This window comes from Pleuronectes platessa, chromosome 11, assembly GCF_947347685.1.
Source record: "Pleuronectes platessa chromosome 11, fPlePla1.1, whole genome shotgun sequence".
Lineage (NCBI taxonomy): Eukaryota > Metazoa > Chordata > Actinopteri > Pleuronectiformes > Pleuronectidae > Pleuronectes > Pleuronectes platessa.
The window spans coordinates 198584-216458 of NC_070636.1; the positions used below are offsets into that span (position 1 = coordinate 198584).

The 17875-nt window shown below is 46.6% G+C and overlaps 3 protein-coding genes across 5 annotated transcripts; 1 reads left to right on the forward strand and 2 right to left on the reverse strand.

The window, feature by feature from the left end:
* Positions 1 to 5604: 5604 nt before the first annotated feature.
* Positions 5605 to 11756, reverse strand: srp54 (signal recognition particle 54). Of its 2 annotated transcripts, XM_053434209.1 has the most exons (17): positions 11550 to 11746; positions 10604 to 10697; positions 10103 to 10199; positions 9847 to 9938; positions 9678 to 9762; positions 9123 to 9227; positions 8953 to 9019; positions 8749 to 8806; positions 8503 to 8653; positions 8261 to 8409; positions 8078 to 8178; positions 7758 to 7844; positions 7603 to 7676; positions 6895 to 7003; positions 6403 to 6573; positions 6215 to 6310; positions 5605 to 6100 (listed from the first exon to the last, which is right to left on the reverse strand). In XM_053434209.1, exons 3-17 carry the CDS (start codon positions 10178 to 10180, stop codon positions 6009 to 6011), a joined length of 1515 nt encoding a protein of 504 aa, XP_053290184.1. In that variant the 5' UTR covers positions 10181 to 10199; positions 10604 to 10697; positions 11550 to 11746; the 3' UTR covers positions 5605 to 6008. The 2 variants fall into 2 exon arrangements, with proteins under 2 accessions (XP_053290184.1, XP_053290185.1); XM_053434210.1 differs by lacking the exon at positions 10604 to 10697 and having other exon boundaries at positions 11550 to 11756.
* A 495-nt stretch (positions 11757 to 12251) lies between these two features.
* On the reverse strand, positions 12252 to 15431 carry haus2 (HAUS augmin like complex subunit 2). 2 transcript variants are annotated; one of them, XM_053434131.1, is made up of 7 exons: positions 15328 to 15431; positions 14472 to 14558; positions 13906 to 14004; positions 13590 to 13659; positions 13369 to 13501; positions 13150 to 13258; positions 12252 to 13044 (listed from the first exon to the last, which is right to left on the reverse strand). In XM_053434131.1, exons 2-7 carry the CDS (start codon positions 14556 to 14558, stop codon positions 12955 to 12957), a joined length of 588 nt encoding a protein of 195 aa, XP_053290106.1. In that variant the 5' UTR covers positions 15328 to 15431; the 3' UTR covers positions 12252 to 12954. The 2 variants fall into 2 exon arrangements, with proteins under 2 accessions (XP_053290106.1, XP_053290107.1); XM_053434132.1 differs by lacking the exon at positions 15328 to 15431 and adding an exon at positions 14722 to 14954.
* On the forward strand, positions 14945 to 17343 carry lrrc57 (leucine rich repeat containing 57). Its single transcript, XM_053434133.1, has 5 exons — positions 14945 to 15384; positions 15527 to 15662; positions 15764 to 16032; positions 16223 to 16408; positions 16647 to 17343. The coding sequence occupies exons 1-5, from the start codon at positions 15301 to 15303 to the stop codon at positions 16686 to 16688; spliced, it is 717 nt and encodes a 238-aa protein (XP_053290108.1). The 5' UTR covers positions 14945 to 15300; the 3' UTR covers positions 16689 to 17343.
* Positions 17344 to 17875: the final 532 nt, after the last annotated feature.

A 17875-nucleotide genomic window follows, 5' to 3' on the forward strand; every position in this document is an offset into this window, starting at 1 on the left:
ATGGCGGCGGCCCGGCGCCACGTCACGCAACAGATAGGACAAAAAGAACCAGGTCTCACTCTGACCAATATTCAGGAACCAAACTCTTCCTGACAACACACAACTTCAAACGCGGTTGAATTTCGCCTCCGTGTGATTCATCTCGCCAATGTTTGATCTTTGTTTTCCCTGACAGTCCAGAGCAGAGGTCTTCAACGGGGGGGGGGGGGGGGGGGGGGGCGAAATCTTTGGTTGATTAGACAATTTGGTTGATTAGATTTTTTTTTTTTTTTCGAACCAATTTCCCCCCCTCATTTAAATGTCTCTAAATACACATTAACATGCATCCAACATATTGTGAGTTTGATTTGACCCTGACAACCTCCATCCGTCCATCATTAGATCAGCTGTGTGCTTCCCTTCAGCAGGTGAAACGCATGCTCCATTGGATTCAGGTCAGGTGACTGACTTGGCCATTGCAGAACATTCCACTTCTTTGCACTAAAAAACTCTTTGGTACAGGTAGGGTTGGGTGGGTTGGGGTGGGGGTGGGGGGTTACTGTTAATTGTAAAAATTTGGAAAAATGTGAGCATTGTACAGTATCTCTTTTATGTCCTCATTTTGTGTTGTCGATGCTCAATAAACATACTAAAAACCTCTTTGGTTGCCCTCGCAGTATGCTTCGGGTCATTTTCAATCTGCACTGTGAAGCACTGTCATTGAGTTCTGAAGCATTCGGCTGAATATGAGCAGATCATATTTCCTGAAACACTTCAGAATTCATCCTACTGCTTTGTCAGCAGTCACATCATCAATGAATACAAGGGAACCAGTTCCATTGGCAGCAATACATGCCCACGCCATAACACTACCTCCACCCTGCTTCACTGATGAGGTGGTATGCTTTGGATCCTGAGCAGCTCCTTCCCTTCTCCATACTCTTCACTTCCCATCATTCTGGTACAAGTTGATCTTTGTCTCATCTGTTCATAGGACGTTGTTCCAGAACTGTACAGACTCTTTTAGATGTTTTTTGGCAAACTCTAATCTGGTCTTCCTGTTTTTGAGGCTCATCGTTGGTTTACATCTTGTGGGTGAACCCTCTGTAGGGGAGAGCGGGGTAATGTGGGACATTTTTTACATTTGCTCCCCTCTAGGCGAGCTAAACTGATATATCAGTACAATGTACACATTTCCCATTAATTCAGGATGTTTTCTAGCAATGGAAATGATCAGAATGTCTTCAGGACAAAGGGCAGTGAAAATATGATTGTTTTTTAAAAAGTGGTCTTGTGTCCCACTTACTTTTTCCACTTTAAAACTACCATAACAACACATGTTGTAATAGTTAAAATCCCGACAGCTAGATTGACAACCACTAATATAGGACTAGTAACAGAATCATGGGGATTGGTCAATTAAGCACATTTATGATTATTATGATTCATGTGATCTCTAGCTTACCTGCACATTGTGTCTCTGTCCAACTGGCAGGGACAGGGATATTGTTTTTCTCTGCGTATTCAAATCCCAGTTCACGGCTCTTAACTGGAGCAAGGCCATGGAACTGGTCAGCTGGTTGTTTCCAGTGTTTGGCTCCTCCTCCATCTCATCTGTGAATATTCTCTTTACCTCAGCTACTGCACCCCAGGCTACTGGTTCTACTTTCCCTTTCTCTTTTTTCTTTATGAATCTTTTGAGGGTTGTCTTATCAATATTTCTATCCCTTCATCTTTTCTTAAGGACTTCTTTCCTTCATGACCTCAGCGGCTGCTCTCTCCATCTCTGTGAGGGCTGTTTGGCCCCAGGTCGTCTTCCTGGTGTAGTTTCTTTGCATGATGGCTTTTCTACAATGTTTATGACATTAAAAATAAAACATATATAATGTAAAATTACACTAAAATATGTTTAAGACTAAACTTAACTTGTGCTTCATGGTGGGCTAAAGTGAGACACTGTCCCACTTTACCCCGAAGCCACAATTTTAGAAAAACAACATCTCTTAGCATTCAGGCTAATCTTCAGCTAGCATCAATCACATGGTTTTATATGTTGGAAGTTCACCAACATGTATGATATAAGTTTTTCTACCTGAATCAATTTGTTTTGACACAACAGTCGATTAAGTTCAAAGCAAGAAAATTTACTTTTACATGCAAAAAACACATGTTTGTGTAAAAACATACTTTCCACAGAACCAGCATTAACTTCTCCTTCATGGCAAGGGGGGGGGGGGGGGGGGGGGGATGGGAAGGGCTTGAAAACATAATAGTCACATGACCACGTATGTGTTCCCTTGCCTGGATACAGGGGGTGTCTCACATCACCCGATGTCCCACATCACCCCGCTCTCCCCTATTTGCTCTGGTGAAGTCTTCTCCTGATAGTTGACTTTGACACAGACCCCCCCCCCCCCCCCCTCCTGGAGAGAGTTCTTGATCTGGCCAACTGTTGTGAAGAGGTTTTTCTTCACCAGGGAAATAATTCTTCTGTCATCCACCACAGTGGTTTTCCGTGGTCTTCCGGGTCTTTTGGTGTTGCTGAGCTCACCAGTGCGTTCTTTCTTTTAAGAATGTACCAAACAGTTGATCTGGCCACACCTAATGTTTCTGATATCTCTCTGATAGGTTTGTTTTGATTATTCAGCCTAATGATGGCTTGCTTCACTGATAGTGACAGCTCTTTGGACTTCATATTAAGAGTTGACAGCAACAGATTCCAAACACAAATACCTCACCTGAAATTAACTCTAGACTTTTTATCAGGTCCTTGTCAATGAAATACTGAGGGAATAACACACACCTGGCCATGGAACAGCTGAGCAGCCAAGTGTCCAATTACCTTTGGTCCCTTAAAAAGGGAGGGCCACATATACAATGTGTTGTAATTCCTACACCGTTCACCTGATTGGGATGAAAATACCCTCAAATTAAAGCTGCAAGTCTGCACTTAAAGCACATCTTGATTGTTTCATTCAAAATACATTGTAGTGGTGTATAGAGCCAAAATGATGACAATTTTGTCAATGTCCGAATATTTATGGACCTAACTATATGTTTATAAATGGCAGTGGCATGGCCACCCTGTACCTTGCACATGTTTAAATTAAAAACATGAATATATGAACCCGTGTAATATTTGAATAGCTTAGTATTGAATGCACAATAACAGGATAGCTATGTTTATACATGGCACTAGGCCCAGTTTAATATAAAACACAATTGCATACAATATATATATAGTAGGGGAACCCTGCTCCATCTCTCCAACAGTTTGGGGTCCTTGGCCTGAAAAACGTTGAAGACCCCTGGTCCAGAGTGTCTCACACCAGAGAGTCTGTGTCTGTCTCACACCAGAGAGTCTGAGTCTGTCTCACACCAGAGAGTCTGTGTTTGTCTCACACCAGAGAGTCTGAGTCTGTCTCACACCAGAGAGTCTGTGTCTGTGTCTCACACCAGAGAGTCTGTGTTTGTCTCACACCAGAGAGTCTGTGTCTGTCTCACACCAGAGAGTCTGAGTCTGTCTCACACCAGAGAGTCTGTGTTTGTCTCACACCAGAGAGTCTGTGTCTGTCTCACACCAGAGAGTCTGTGTCTAACACCAGAGAGTCTGTGTCTTTGTCTCACACCAGAGAGTCAGTGTCTCACACCAGTGAGTCTGTGTCTGTCTCACACCCGAGAGTCTGAGTCTGTCTCACACCAGTGAGTCTGTGTCTGTCTCACACCAGAGAGTCAGTGTCTGTCTCACACCTGAGAGTCTGAGTCTGTCTCACACCAGAGAGTCAGTGTCTGTCTCACACCTGAGAGTCTGTGTCTGTCTCACACCAGAGAGTCAGTGTCTCACACCAGAGAGTCTGAGTCTTTGTCTCACACCAGAGAGTCTGTGTCTGTCTCACACCAGTGAGTCTGTGTCTGTCTCACACCAGAGAGTCTGTGTCTTTGTCTCACACCAGAGAGTCTGAGTCTGTGTCTCACACCAGAGAGTCTGAGTCTGTCTCACACCTGAGAGTCAGTGTCTTTGTCTCACACCAGTGAGTCTGTGTCTGTCTCACACCAGAGAGTCTGTGTCTGTGTCTCACACCAGAGAGTCTGAGTCTGTCTCACACCTGAGAGTCAGTGTCTCACACCAGAGAGTCTGTGTCTGTCTCACACCAGAGAGTCTGTGTCTCACACCAGAGAGTCTGTGTCTTTGTCTCACACCAGAGAGTCTGAGTCTGTCTCACACCTGAGAGTCAGTGTCTCACACCAGAGAGTCTGTGTCTGTCTCACACCAGAGAGTCTGTGTCTAACACCAGAGAGTCTGTGTCTTTGTCTCACACCAGAGAGTCAGTGTCTCACACCAGTGAGTCTGTGTCTGTCTCACACCTGAGAGTCTGAGTCTGTCTCTGTCTCACACCTGAGAGTCTGAGTCTGTCTCACACCAGTGAGTCTGTGTCTGTCTCACACCTGAGAGTCTGAGTCTTTGTCTCACACCAGAGAGTCTGTGTCTGTCTCACACCAGTGAGTCTGTGTCTGTGTCTCACACCTGAGAGTCTGTGTCTGTCTCACACCAGAGAGTCAGTGTCTCACACCAGAGAGTCTGAGTCTTTGTCTCACACCAGAGAGGCTGTGTCTGTCTCACACCAGTGAGTCTGTGTCTGTCTCACACCAGAGAGTCTGAGTCTGTGTCTCACACCAGAGAGTCTGAGTCTGTCTCACACCTGAGAGTCAGTGTCTTTGTCTCACACCAGAGAGTCTGAGTCTGTCTCACACCAGAGAGTCTGTGTCTGTGTCTCACACCAGAGAGTCTGTGTCTGTCTCACACCAGAGAGTCTGTGTCTAACACCAGAGAGTCTGTGTCTTTGTCTCACACCAGAGAGTCAGTGTCTCACACCAGTGAGTCTGTGTCTGTCTCACACCTGAGAGTCTGAGTCTGTCTCACACCAGTGAGTCTGTGTCTGTCTCACACCTGAGAGTCTGAGTCTTTGTCTCACACCAGAGAGTCTGTGTCTGTCTCACACCAGTGAGTCTGTGTCTGTCTCACACCAGAGAGTCTGAGTCTGTCTCACACCTGAGAGTCTGAGTCTGTCTCACACCAGTGAGTCTGTGTCTGTCTCACACCTGAGAGTCTGAGTCTTTGTCTCACACCAGAGAGTCTGTGTCTGTCTCACACCAGTGAGTCTGTGTCTCACACCAGAGTCTGTGTCTGTCTCACACTAGAGTCTGTGTCTTTGTCTCACACCAGAGAGTCTGTGTCTTTGTCTCACACCCAATAGTCTGTGTCTGTGTCTCACACCAGAGTCTGAGTCTTTGTCTCACACCAGAGAGTCTGTGTCTGTCTCACACTAGAGTCTGTGTCTTTGTCTCACACCAGAGAGTCTGTGTCTTTGTCTCACACCAGAGTCTGAGTCTTTGTCTCACACCAGATCGTCTGTGTCTTTGTCTCACACCAGATCGTCTGTGTCTTTGTCTCACACCAGAGTCTGTGTCTGTGTCTCACACCAGATCGTCTGTGTCTGTCTCACACTAGAGTCTGTGTCTCACACCAGAGAGTCTGTGTCTTTGTCTCACACCAGAGAGTCTGTGTCTGTCTCATATCAAGTATCCATGTCATGGCTTAAATATTTAAAGACACAGAAGCTTCACAATGTTTCAATACAAATGTTTATTGTTTGACAAATATTGTCACTAACTAACATCATCATCTTGTCCAATCAGGACTCACTCTGCTCTTAAAGCTTTGACAGAAACATAATACAGAATTAAATTAACGAGGCTCCTCCCCTTCATTTAAAGGAGCAGCGCTTTCAGAAGAATCAGTGTTAAGGTCAAACTGCGTCGAACACCTTTCATGTGTAACTGCTCCTTTAAATAGTCCATTTTCTACTTCTGGTGTTTTTGTAAAAGCACAAATCGTTGGTGAATCACGTCCTTTATTTCATCCATCTCCACTTCCTGTCTCTTTAAGCCCTGCCCCTTCCACCTGTGTCCATCAGGAGGCAGCACATTGACTATTCTCAATTACTTTTCGGCGGGTGATTGGTCGGCGGTCACATGTTGTTGAATCCCATCATGCCTTTCATGTTTCCAGCGGCTCCCTGCTGGAACTGACGCATCATCGACTGAAGACCAGCCATCCCGCCTGAAAACCAACAAACAGGAAGTCAACTCCTTTTTAGGGATCGGTCATGTGGTCCATCTTTATTTACAGTCTATAGCAGATATACATAAAGATAATCAGGGGCTTCAGCCTCACCCATGTGGTGCAGGACTCGGGGGTCCATCATTTTGGCCATCTGCTGGTTGAGTTTGGCCATCTGAGACGGGTTTACATTCTTTGACATGTCTCCTCCTGAAAATAGAGACATCTGTAACCACTGCCCCCTGCTGGAGGTTAATTAAACTACAACATTGGTTCATTTCGGAAGTCTTTAATAAGTTCACCTTTAAACAGTCCTTTGATGCCCCCCATCTTCTTCACCATCTGGGCGAACTTGGTGTACTGAGTGAGGAGCTCCTGGACGTCTCTGGTGGCCACACCGGACCCTCTGGCCACCCTCTGGATCCTGTTTGGCTGCTTACTGAACAGCTTGGCCCCGTCCTTACTGTCCAGTTCTACAGGAAGCAGGAGAACCAGAGGAACCAGTAATGGACACTGGTTTCAGTAGAATGTGTTTTCACACAGACCTGATCTAGAAATCAATGTCAACACGTTCTACTGTGTGTGCACTTGTGGGGATATCTTTGTGAGGACCGTTTTGAGCCTAGAACCGACAGAGGGACCCACTTCCAATGAGCTGCTGGAGGGTTAAGAGTTTATTGTAGGACTGGGTTTAGATTCAGGTTTAGTTTAGGCATTTAGTTTGGATGGTTAAGGTAAGGGTCTAGATAATGATTGTGTCCTCACTAAGATAGAAGTAGAAACATGTGTTTTACCCTGGTCATTCATGCTGTCCATGATGGTCATGAGTTTCTTCAGTCTGGACATTGATTCCTGTTCATTTCCTTTACTCATGAAGTCCGTACCAAAGCCAGGAATCATCCCCTGAAAACGCAAACACAAAAACCTCACACAGTGAGTAACTGATTCACAAAACTTTGCTTACAGTGAGACAAGCAGCTGTTAGTCCCCGTTTGCATGTTATGAATAAAGTTGATATAAAGTGCGAACATCATTCTTTGACCTTTGTGTTTTTCCCTCTTTATTCAAGCACGTAGTAATGTTACTTGAGAAAAGCACCTTTTGACTTCACTTCAGGTTTTTTAAAGCGTCACTCTAAAGCCTGAGTCTAAGTTTGTTCTGCTGGACCGATTTCCAGCTCAGATTCTGACAGGAAGCCGGTGTTATAATAAAGGCGAGGGTGGCAGCAGTGCACGAACCCGGCTCCAGAAACCCCCCGTACACGACTCTCAGAAAAGTATCTTCTATTAGTCGGTGTTCCTGGAGCAATGTGAGTGTGAGGAGAAGAGCTGAGCACAGAAAACATCTAAGCACAGGGTTTTAGTGAAATCTTTAAAAAGTCAGTTGTGACATCTGCTCTCAGAATAAAAGACCAGGCGCTGGAATAATGAGAAAAGGGTTAGGGTTAGTCAGGCATGTGACTCATCTTCAAGTGTCTCAGGTGCGAGTGCGTGAGAGCTCACCATGATCTGTCCAAAGGGTCCCATCTTCATGATGTTCTGAAACTGCTCATACATGTCTCTGAGGGTGAACTGGCCTGAAGGTCAGAGGTCACAAGTCAGTCTTCATACCCATAATGCACTGCATGTTCTCCAGGCGAGTTTGTCTAAGGTCTCACCGTGTTTGAGTTTGTCGATCAGCTCCTCGTTATCGTCTAGTTTGAGCTCGTTCACTCTGTCAATCAATCCTTCGATATCTCCCATCCCTGACAGGAAGAGGAGGAGTTACAGAACAACAAGTTAATGACTTTACTACTGTTACAAACAGGAAGGATAATGTTCAGAGAACTCTTCTTGGGGGGTTAGGGTTTCTTATCTTATTTGTATTCAGACATTTCATCGTTTATATTTATATTATCCATATGGTGCAGTGTGATTGGTCGGACTAAATGGCTGTTTCCAGCTATGACCAGCAGGTGTCAGGAGTGAGGCCTATTACCAAGCAGTTTGCTGATGAATGGCTGCGTCTTAAATGGCTCGAGGTCGTCGATGTGTTCTCCTGTCCCGATGAAGATGATGGGACTCCTGGTGGCCGCCACACTGACAGGAAACAGCAGCAGAAGAAGAACATTAACCCAGGAAGAGTCTGTGGGTTTCTGTGACATCACAGAGCAGGCCTTACGCGCTCAGAGCTCCTCCTCCTTTGGCGTGTCCGTCAAGTTTGGTGACGATCACTGACGCCACTTCCACTTTGTCCTTGAAGGCTTTGGCCTGAGACTCGCAGGCCTGTCCGATGGACGCATCCATCACGTACACAATGTTGTCCGGTTGCTACAGACACAACAGGAGGAGATGAAACACTTCGGAGGCGTTCAGGTTCCATCTCTCAGATACAGAGCAGTGACGGTGTGTTCAGGTACTCACCACAGCATTGGAAACTTGTAACATTTCCTCAAACAGCGAGTCTTCCTGTTTGTGTCGTCCACTCGTGTCCACGATGATGATCTCAAAGTTCTCGTTTTTGAACTTGTCCACGCCCTCGTAGGCGATCACCACCGGGTCCATCTCTGTGTAACTGAACGCAACACACAGTTACAGCAGCAGACAGCAAGGGCCACTACACGCAATACAGTTACAGCAGGGGGCGCTGTATGAACTCCAGTGACTCACCTGCCATAGAAGGGGATTCTGGCTTTGGTGGCATTTTGTTTGAGCTGATCGAAGGCACCTGCGACAGGGGACAGGACGATGGTCAGTGCTATGATGTCAGCTGATGTGTGTAGTGGTTAAAGTGAGCACGTTAGCACAAGGAAGAGGTCAGTGGTGCGTTTCCTATCTGAACATCAGAACAGGAGATAGTGTGTAAGTGTTCACCTGCTCTGAAGGTGTCAGCACAGATCAGACACGTCTTCCAGCCTTTCCTTTGGTAGTAATACGCCAACTGCAGCAAACATAGCAGAGAATAAGAAACAACCCCCAGGGGGCGCTCTGCACCCACACAGTGTTTATTAAAAGGGGGGGGGGGTTCAGGTGTATGGTGTCACCTTGGAGCAGGTTGTGGTTTTCCCACTTCCCTGAAGACCAACAAACATGATGACGTTGTTCTTCCCTTTAGTCGGGGTCCAGGCCTTCACACCGGGGTCGACCAGCTGACAACACACACATTACACAAACATTACACACTAACTAACCAGGTTAAAGATTACTGATTCTGCAAGTATGTCCCTCCCTCCCTTCAAAGGAGCCGTCGCCACATTCATCACCACTGGTCTGACAAACACGAACAAACACTCATCAGTGCATTAACAGAGTTAGTGACGGGCTGCTGCCAGCTCAGAGAACGTGAAGTACCAGTGTGTGGTCACCACACTGTCTCCGCCCACTGATTATAAACAACCCCTTGGTGCTGATTGGCTGGAGCAGCGTTGTGTTGTTCAGGTCATGCAGTTTTCTGGACAAACACAGGACTGTGTGATTACACCAGATTTCCTTTAGCGGACGGTGAGGTGTGAGCTGCACTGGCTCCTGATCACAGTTCTGTATCCGACCTAAACATATGATTTCCCCGACTCTTCCAGGTCGTGTCCCGGTGATCTGACCTTGACGAGCTCTTTGAAGACGGCATGTTGGATCATCCTCCTCTTGTTCAGACCTGAGGCCATCTCCTCCAGATCTATGGCAGACCTGTAGGGACAAAAAACACAAACATTTGTCAATGCAGCTGAACCAGATTCAGGTCTCAGATTTGGATCCAGGATCAGGACTCACTTCACGTTCTCTCGGAGCTGTTTGACCAGTTTGATGTTGACATCAGCCTCCAGCAGAGCTGCACACACCTCCTTCAACATAGCATTCAACACCTGAAACACATACATCATTAGAGTCCACAGCCTCCAGCTCTGATCATGAACCATCAGCTGATCCGTGCACGAGGACGGGACACAACTGAAGAGTGCTCTGAATTCTCAGGAGGCATCTCAGACTGTTCTCAGGACCTCAAAGGTTGAGGTTCCAGTTCAGGTACCTCTTCATTGATGATGGTGGCGTTGCTGAGGGACCTCAGCGCCGAGGTGATCTTCCTCCCTAGGTCGGCTAACACCATGATGACGTCTGAGTGGATCCTGGAAAACAGGGAAAACTTCACTCACACAAACAGAACCACCTCACCTGTGTGTGTGGCTGTGTGACGTAGAGGGTTACCCTAACCCTAACCCTGCAACTAACAACTACTTTGATCATCGATTCATCGGTCCACAATTTTTACATTAATCGGATAAAAAGACAAAATCTGCATTTGAATCTTTCCAGTAGTTTGTTTTATTTATTATCTACAACTTCATTATGACTTATTTGTCTCATACGTGTGTGATTGTACTATTTCATCCATTTTCATTTTAGCGTCTGTCACGAGTTAGAAGCGTCATCAACCCCCCCACTCACTGATCCCAGCCCTCACACAGACTCACACACACGTCTTAGTTTAGTGCAGGTCTGAAAGCAGCTACTGTGTGTGCGTGCCACTGACCGTGTGTGTGTTTCAACAGTGTGTTGAGGGAAACCCCCCAACTGAGTGCACTCAGCGAGTCAGCAGGTCAGCTGACTGGTGAAGGAGGCACTTCCTGTAATAACAATAATGACAACAAGTGATGAACAGTTCACCCTCCATTTGTACAGACCCTCAAGTGGCAGGAGGGTCACATGGACGGTGTCCCTGTGACCTCATCAGTCTTTAGAACAGCCTCTGAAGGAGGCGTGGCCTGATCACCAACAGAGAGGCGGAGCTTCAACATTCCCACTAAAATCGACTCGTTTATTTACGTGCACATGTTTTTCCTGTGTTCAAGTTGTAGGCGGAGTCTGAACTCCTATTGAATATGACGCATGTACGATCATTTGAATCGTCTGCTAGGATACTACCTTTAACAAATCAATAATCAACCAGATGAGAAGTTGATCGATACTATAATATAATCGATGGGAATCAATAACAATTCAGGTCATTAACTGTGTTTTTTATTGGTTTCCGTCGGAACGTGTTGCATTACATTTAAAACCTTAAAGCAAATTGATCACATCAACATATCGATAACCACGTGATCAGTTTGACACCAACGACGTGTCGTCTGTGTGCAGCGCTACGTTAGCCGTTAGCTCAGTTAGCTGTATTAACTGTATTAGTTCCGTTAGCTTTGTTAGCTCATTTAGCTGTATTAACTCACTTAGCTGTGTTAGTTCAGTTAGCTGTATTAGCTCAGTTAGCTGTGTTAGTTCAGTTAGCTATGTTGTCTGTATTGGCTCCGTTAGCTTTGTTAGCTCAGTTAGCAGTGTTAGTTCAGTTAGCTGTGTTAGTTCAGTTAGCTGTGTTAGTTCAGTTAGCTGTGTTAGTTCAGGTAGCTGTATTAGCTCAGTTAGCTATGTTAGCTGTGTTAGCTGTGCTAAGGTGAATTAACGGTGGAGTCTCAGATATTTACCGTCTCTCGATGACTTCTTCCAAACAGCGGCTGAAACTCGGAGTCGCGTCATCAATCTACACCGGAAACACCGGGCAGCTGCTTTTCCTTCGCCTCTAATAAACTTCCTGTTACAGCAGCAGCGCCACCTGGAGGCCGTAACATCTCCGGTCGACTCCAATAATAACAAGAATATTCCTCTCTATTAATGTAGAATGTGCGCAGCGAGCTTCCTGCAGGGTCCAGAGACTGGTTCCGTTTGACAGAGAGAGAGAGAGAGAGAGAGAGAGAGAGAGAGAGAGAGAGAGAGACACTGGATCTGTCCCCTGTGCAGAGCTCTGTGCTGTGACACCACACAGAGCTCTCTGTTGAAGAGACACCGACCCTCTGGCGAAACCCTCGAACAGCGTGCGATTGTTCAGAAACAATAAGTCCTATCTCTGAAATAATAATCTCAAGACTTTGCCGAACACATAGATCACAGGAATGTGACCGAGGGAGCGAGTTAGGAAAGTGTGAATTCAAGGCTCCTTCCAGAAATGTTCTCTCAAAATTAACAGTCGATATAGAAGAGAATCCGCTGTACACCTCATAGAGCCAAAAGTTTGTGTCTGATAGATTTCATACAGATATTTCTGCAAGTTAACAAGTTTAAGGGAATGATTGTATATGTGTTGTCGTTGTGTGTTCGTCTATCCTAAATATGAGAAGAGCCGTTCTCGGAATGGTTCAATCAAGTATTTATTAAAAAGCAATGAAAAGTTATGAAAAGTTTACAGCAAAGCAATGGGCATCCAACACAAGCTTATTTTTAACTTTCACAGTGAAGTGAAGTGCACTCTTATAATAAATTAAATCTTATTTCCTCATTTCAAGTCAAATAAGATTTTCTTTAATAAATAAAGGTTTTTCAAAAAGGGTTTTTAACTTTGAGTTTCTCAATTTATTAAAATATAACTACATTACAAAAATAAACAATCTCAACAAAAATGAGCAACTGAACAGCTCTAGCTTTCCTCTCAGTTCCTCTGGTTCAGTGAAGTGAACTCTACCGTGCGCTGCCAGGGTTTACAACAAAAAGGTGCGCAGGTTAAAATAGAAACTCGGTCACAATCTCAAACTGATCTGAGTCCTGCGGCTTCTGGCTCCGCGCCGGACTATAGGTGACTAAGGCTAGACGGCTGTGGGGGATTTCTTCACTTCAGCTTGCTCTTCAGGTAACTGCATGCCCTGACTGTGCAGCAGACTTCAATAAGACGTTCGGGAGTCGACGTATTCACGAGATCGATGTCGTCCACGTGTCGCTCCACAGGGTTCGTGACCTGCTGCTATGACGACAGCTTGGTTCTAATCAACATTTAAAGAACAGAACAGTTTCCACCACAAACTGAGTTTATTAGAGAAAGTACATGTGAGGGGTCAGAGGTCACAGGTGCACGTCTCTCCACTGAGGAACCTGATTGGACAGATTCTGTAAGTCAGCCGTCTGAACCAGCAGCTGGGCGAGAGAGGAACTCTGATACAGAGAGAGAGAGAGAGAGTCGGGTCAGAACAAACTCGTGATTATTGATCATTGATCAGGTGATGTCGGATCTGAAACATAGATCAGGGTTAGACTGACCAGCTGAGACAGTCGGTCTGTGGTGGAGCTGCAGCTGTGGACCGAGTCCAGCTTCTCCTCCAGAGTCTCCATGAAGTCCAGAGACATCTTCACAACCTCCAGCACACACCTGAAACACAACTACACACCTGAACCACAAGCTCAACCACAAGCTGAAACACAAGCCTTTCTTGATTTCCTCGTGGTTGTCGTTATTATGGTGGAGGCGTGTGCACGTACCTGTGCAGGTGAGCGTGAACGGGCAGGTGGGTGTGACCCGGCGGTGTCGTCAGTCTCTGTCTCAGACTGTTCAGCTCCTTCAGCAGCTGCTGCAGGTGATCACTCAACATCTGCAACATCTGGAACCTGCCAGCTGAAAGGGGGTGTCAACATGAGGTCTGATGAGTTGGCTTGTCAGGTGGAGGGTGAGACGGACATCAGGTGAGAAGCAGGACACTCACCAAGGGAACGTGAGTGTGTGACATCAGCACTCTCCTTCACTACCTGCAGAAGCTCCGCCTCCAAGTGCAGCTGCAAAGAGAGAGAAGCTGTGACTTGATTTCACGTCATGTATATAAAGATGATCAGTGACTGTATATAAAGACAATCAGTGACTGTATATAAAGAGGATCAGTGACTGTATATAAAGATGATCAGTGACTGTATATAAAGATGATCAGTGACTGTATATAAAGAGGATCAGTGACTGTATATAAAGATGATCAGTGACTGTATATAAAGATGATCAGTGACAGTTCATGATTCAGAGGGACACACCTCATCCAGCTGTTTGACTGCTCTGATTCGCTGCTCGGCCTCTTGCAGGTGAGAGGAGAAGGCGGGGCTTCGCTTTGAGGAGACGGAGTCTATTTCCTCCTGAGGACATGTAGAGACAGAACATGGTTCTCAATCCATTATAAACATTGTATCATTTGGACAAAGGGACATGAGGCTCCACCAGGTGGATCCTCCCGACAGATCCCAGGATTCATAGCGTTCACTGATGAACTGTACTCGACCAAACAGCTCACGTACACGTATTCAAAAAAAACCAATGAACATTTCTGTCCATAGACTAAATGCTTTGGTGAGGGAAGCAGCTGTGTAGAGTGAGTCATATGCAGAATGTGTCCTCATCTGAGACAGTGTCTGTCCCCCCACCTGAGACACAGGGTCTGTCCCCTCACCTGAGACACAGGGTCTGTCCCCCCACCTGAGACACAGTGTCTGTCCCCTCACCTGAGACACAGGGTCTGTCCCCCCACCTGAGACACAGTGTCTGTCCCCTCACCTGAGACACAGGGTCTGTCCCCCCACCTGAGACACAGGGTCTGTCCCCTCACCTGACACACAGCTCCTCTCGAGACACATCTGGACAACAGACTGGCAGCTGGAGTAACTGAGAACAGAGACAGATCCCACTGATGCATCTGAGAGACAAAGAAAAGAGACACAATTGAATGCATTAAAAACGATTATGAAAATGAGATTATACTGACACACACACACACACACACACACACACACACACACACACACACACACACACACACACACACACACACACACACACACACACACACACACACACACTTCGTCTGTTTTCTCCTTGTTGTTCGGACTTCTCTTCTTCTGTTCCCTCGTCTTTTTTCGGTTTCTTCTTCTTCTGTTTCCTCTTCTTCCGGTATTTCTTCTTCACCGCCCCCCTCAGGACAGGAAGCAAATTACACCTGTCCCACAAACACGTCTGAAGGAAGTGACGTCATGTGCGAGTAAAGCTGATGATGAGCTCAGTGAGTCGGGGCGTGTCCACAGTGGACCAGTGGCCCAGTGGAGTTATAGATGAGCAGGATTCTGTTAGCGTCACTTGAGCTGATGTTCTGATGTGAATCTTCCGGTGTCCTCTCCGGCGGGAAGCTAGCAGGCTAATGTTAATGCTGAGCTGGTTACATTTTGGGACTCGAACGGAACTGTGTTGGTGTGGAAGGACCCATCTGTGAAGAGCGGACGAGCTAACGCAGCTAGCAGTTAGCATAGTTACCGACTGAAATCTCGGTTATATTCGTCCACTGCTCCTGGGACTTCCGCCGTCAACATCCGGTCTGGATACGATATGAGGCGCATCTCACCCTGAGGGACTCGAACACAGGTAGAAACACACCTGACGTACACATGGGGAACAGCGCGCTGAAGTCTCACCTGGAAACTTCCCAGAAGACCGGAGTGTTTCAACTGACAGGAAAAGGACTGCTGGAGGTGAGAGAGAGAGAGAGAGAGAGAGAGAGAGAGAGAGAGAGAGAGAGAGAGAGAGAGAGAGAGAGAGAGAGAGAGAGAGAGAGAGAGAGAGAGAGAGAGAGAGAGATTTTGACTGAACTTTATTGACACGTGATGTTGACAGTTCCCTGAGGAGCTGCAGAGACTCACCTCGAACCTGAGGACAGTGGATTTGTCCGGGAACAAGATCGAGCAGCTTCCTGTTTCCATCGGAAACTTCCTGCAGCTGAAGAGTCTGACGCTCAACTGCAACCGACTGAGTGAGTGACACATCCAGGCTCCGTCCACACTGGTCCCATCTCAGAACCTGAGACCCTTAGATCATCATCTGTGTGTCTCTGTGTGTGTCCTCTGTCCTCAGCGACTGTTCCTAGTGAGATCGCAAAGCTGAAGAAGCTTGAGACCCTGAGTCTGAATGGGAACCGGATCCAGCAGCTGCCCCCGACTATGGGCCAGCTCCGGGCCCTGCGGTCCCTCAGCCTGGCAGGGAACCAGATTTCAGAGGTTCCCTCTGGACTGGCGACCCTGAGGCATCTGGACTTGCTGGACCTGTCCCGAAACCAGATCCACAACGTTCCTGCAGAGGTGTCTGAGCTGCAGGCTATCGAGATCAACCTCAACCAGAACCAGGTACTGTAGAAGCTGGTTTCTCCGCCTTTAGTAGAACCTTTCAGATAGGTTGGTACTACATCACCCAAACAGAACCTACTGAATAGAACCTCTTTAAAAAGAACCTTGTGACCTCTGTGAGCCGTGAGCTGAACCTGAGGGTCACTGCAGGAAGGTTCTGACCTCAGCTCTTTGCCTCTTCTCCCTCCAGATCTCGATGGTATCACCTGAGGTGTCTCTGTGTCCTCGTCTGAAGGTTCTCCGCCTGGAGGAGAACTGTCTGGAGCTGTCCTCCATCCCTCTCTCCATCCTGACCGACTCCCAGGTGTCTATGTTCTCTTTGGAGGGAAACCTGTTTGAAGTCAGGAATCTCAGAGACCTGGCTGGATACGACAAGGTTAGTCTATGGCAGTCTGTGGTGGTCCCTGATGGTCTGTGGTGGGCTTAGACTACTGTCTGGTAGTTTTTGGAGGTCCCTTATGGTCTGTTGTGATCTGTCATGGTCTCTGATAGTTTGTAGTGGTCTGTAGTAGTCTCTAATTGTCCGAAGTACTCTATGAAAGTCTGTGGTGTTCTGTAGTGGTCTCGATGGTCTGTGGAGGTCTCTGATGGTCTCTCTTGTGTTTCTTCCTCAGTACATGGAGCGTTTCACAGCTACTAAGAAGAAGTTCACCTGATGACGCTTGTTGACCTTGGTGGACCACCTGGAGGCGGGGTTAGCAGCCCACAGCTTGATCATCACGGCGCCCCCTGCCTGCAGGACCGCTGACCTGCTGCTGTGAGGACATTTCCCCAACCACAGGTCACATGGACAGAGGAGACATGGGGGACGAACGATCCACTCACCTGTGATAGAAGACAAATATTGACACGTAGGCCAGGAGCTGCACTTTGATCCCTGATCAATAATTTGGTGATTAATTGATTAATTTTTCCAGATGAAAAGTCGATAGATTCCAGCTCCTCGCTGTTTCTGTATCGTCTGTGACAGTCGCTGTTCCTCTAAATCACAAATTATTCAAGTTTTATCTATGTTTATGTAAATTAGCCCCGCCTCTGTCTCAGCCCCTGAGCTGCAGCTCCTGGTGACAAAAAACAACTTGAAGGACTTTAACATGAACTATCTAATCCTGTATGATCGTTTATTACTTATAAAAAAACATGCTATGAACCACATTTTTTAAATATTATAAATACTAAACACAAGCCTCACCAAATATCATATATCTTCATAAGCCCCACCCCCCTGTGATGTAGCAGACACTTCCTGTATTTAAATCCACTGCTTCCTGTACAAGCTGTCGACAAATAATAAACCCAATGTGTGTGTAACCCTGGTATTAACGTGTATTAACGTGTATTAACGTGTATTAACGTGTAACATGAGAACAGGTGTTCTCCTTCACTGCTGAGGAGCTGTCCCTCCACCAGGTGGCGACACTGCAGTGAATCAGCATGAACCCTGAAGGTGGGCGGTCCTCACGTTGGGCCTCATGCACGAACGTGAGCTGAAATGTTCTTACTCTCCGCAGAAAACAAGTGGCCATCGGATGCATGACACGTGCACACCAGCCGATTCGTTCTCTCCACCTTGTGTATGTTTGTGTACAGGCGTGTGTCTGCTCTCTTCAATTAGCATACGGCCCGCCTCTATTTCTCCATATAAGGACACGTGTTTGTCATGCAGAGGGAGCTGTGCTGAACAGTGGAAGTTATAAGAGACGCCCCCAAAAGGTCAAAAACACTAGAATCTCATAACAGCAGAAATTGAAGGCGTCGGAGGTGGAAGACACAAAACACACTTCTCTGTAGCGTGTCCTCCGGAGTGAAGATGTCCTCGGCTGTGTCCTGCACGGAGCTGAGC

Bases quoted from the DNA above. Each gene is read 5' to 3' on its own strand.
- srp54 (XM_053434210.1), bottom strand. From the start codon at position 10,180: ATGGTGTTAGCCGACCTAGGGAGGAAGATCACCTCGGCGCTGAGGTCC. The intron at 7,004-7,602 runs GTGAGCTCTCAC...TTGCGTTTTCAG, and splicing joins GACCCTTTGGACAGATCATG to GGGATGATTCCTGGCTTTGG. The intron at 6,101-6,214 runs GTGAGGCTGAAG...GTTGGTTTTCAG, and splicing joins CCGAGTCCTGCACCACATGG to GCGGGATGGCTGGTCTTCAG.
- haus2 (XM_053434131.1), bottom strand. From the start codon at position 14,558: ATGCATCAGTGGGATCTGTCTCTGTTCTCAGTTACTCCAGCTGCCAGT. The intron at 13,259-13,368 runs GTACGTGCACAC...GTTGTGTTTCAG, and splicing joins GTTCACGCTCACCTGCACAG to GTGTGTGCTGGAGGTTGTGA. The intron at 13,045-13,149 runs GTCAGTCTAACC...TCTCTGTATCAG, and splicing joins CAGACCGACTGTCTCAGCTG to AGTTCCTCTCTCGCCCAGCT.
- lrrc57 (XM_053434133.1), top strand. From the start codon at position 15,301: ATGGGGAACAGCGCGCTGAAGTCTCACCTGGAAACTTCCCAGAAGACC. The intron at 15,385-15,526 runs GTGAGAGAGAGA...TGATGTTGACAG, and splicing joins CAGGAAAAGGACTGCTGGAG to TTCCCTGAGGAGCTGCAGAG. The intron at 16,033-16,222 runs GTACTGTAGAAG...TTCTCCCTCCAG, and splicing joins TCAACCTCAACCAGAACCAG to ATCTCGATGGTATCACCTGA.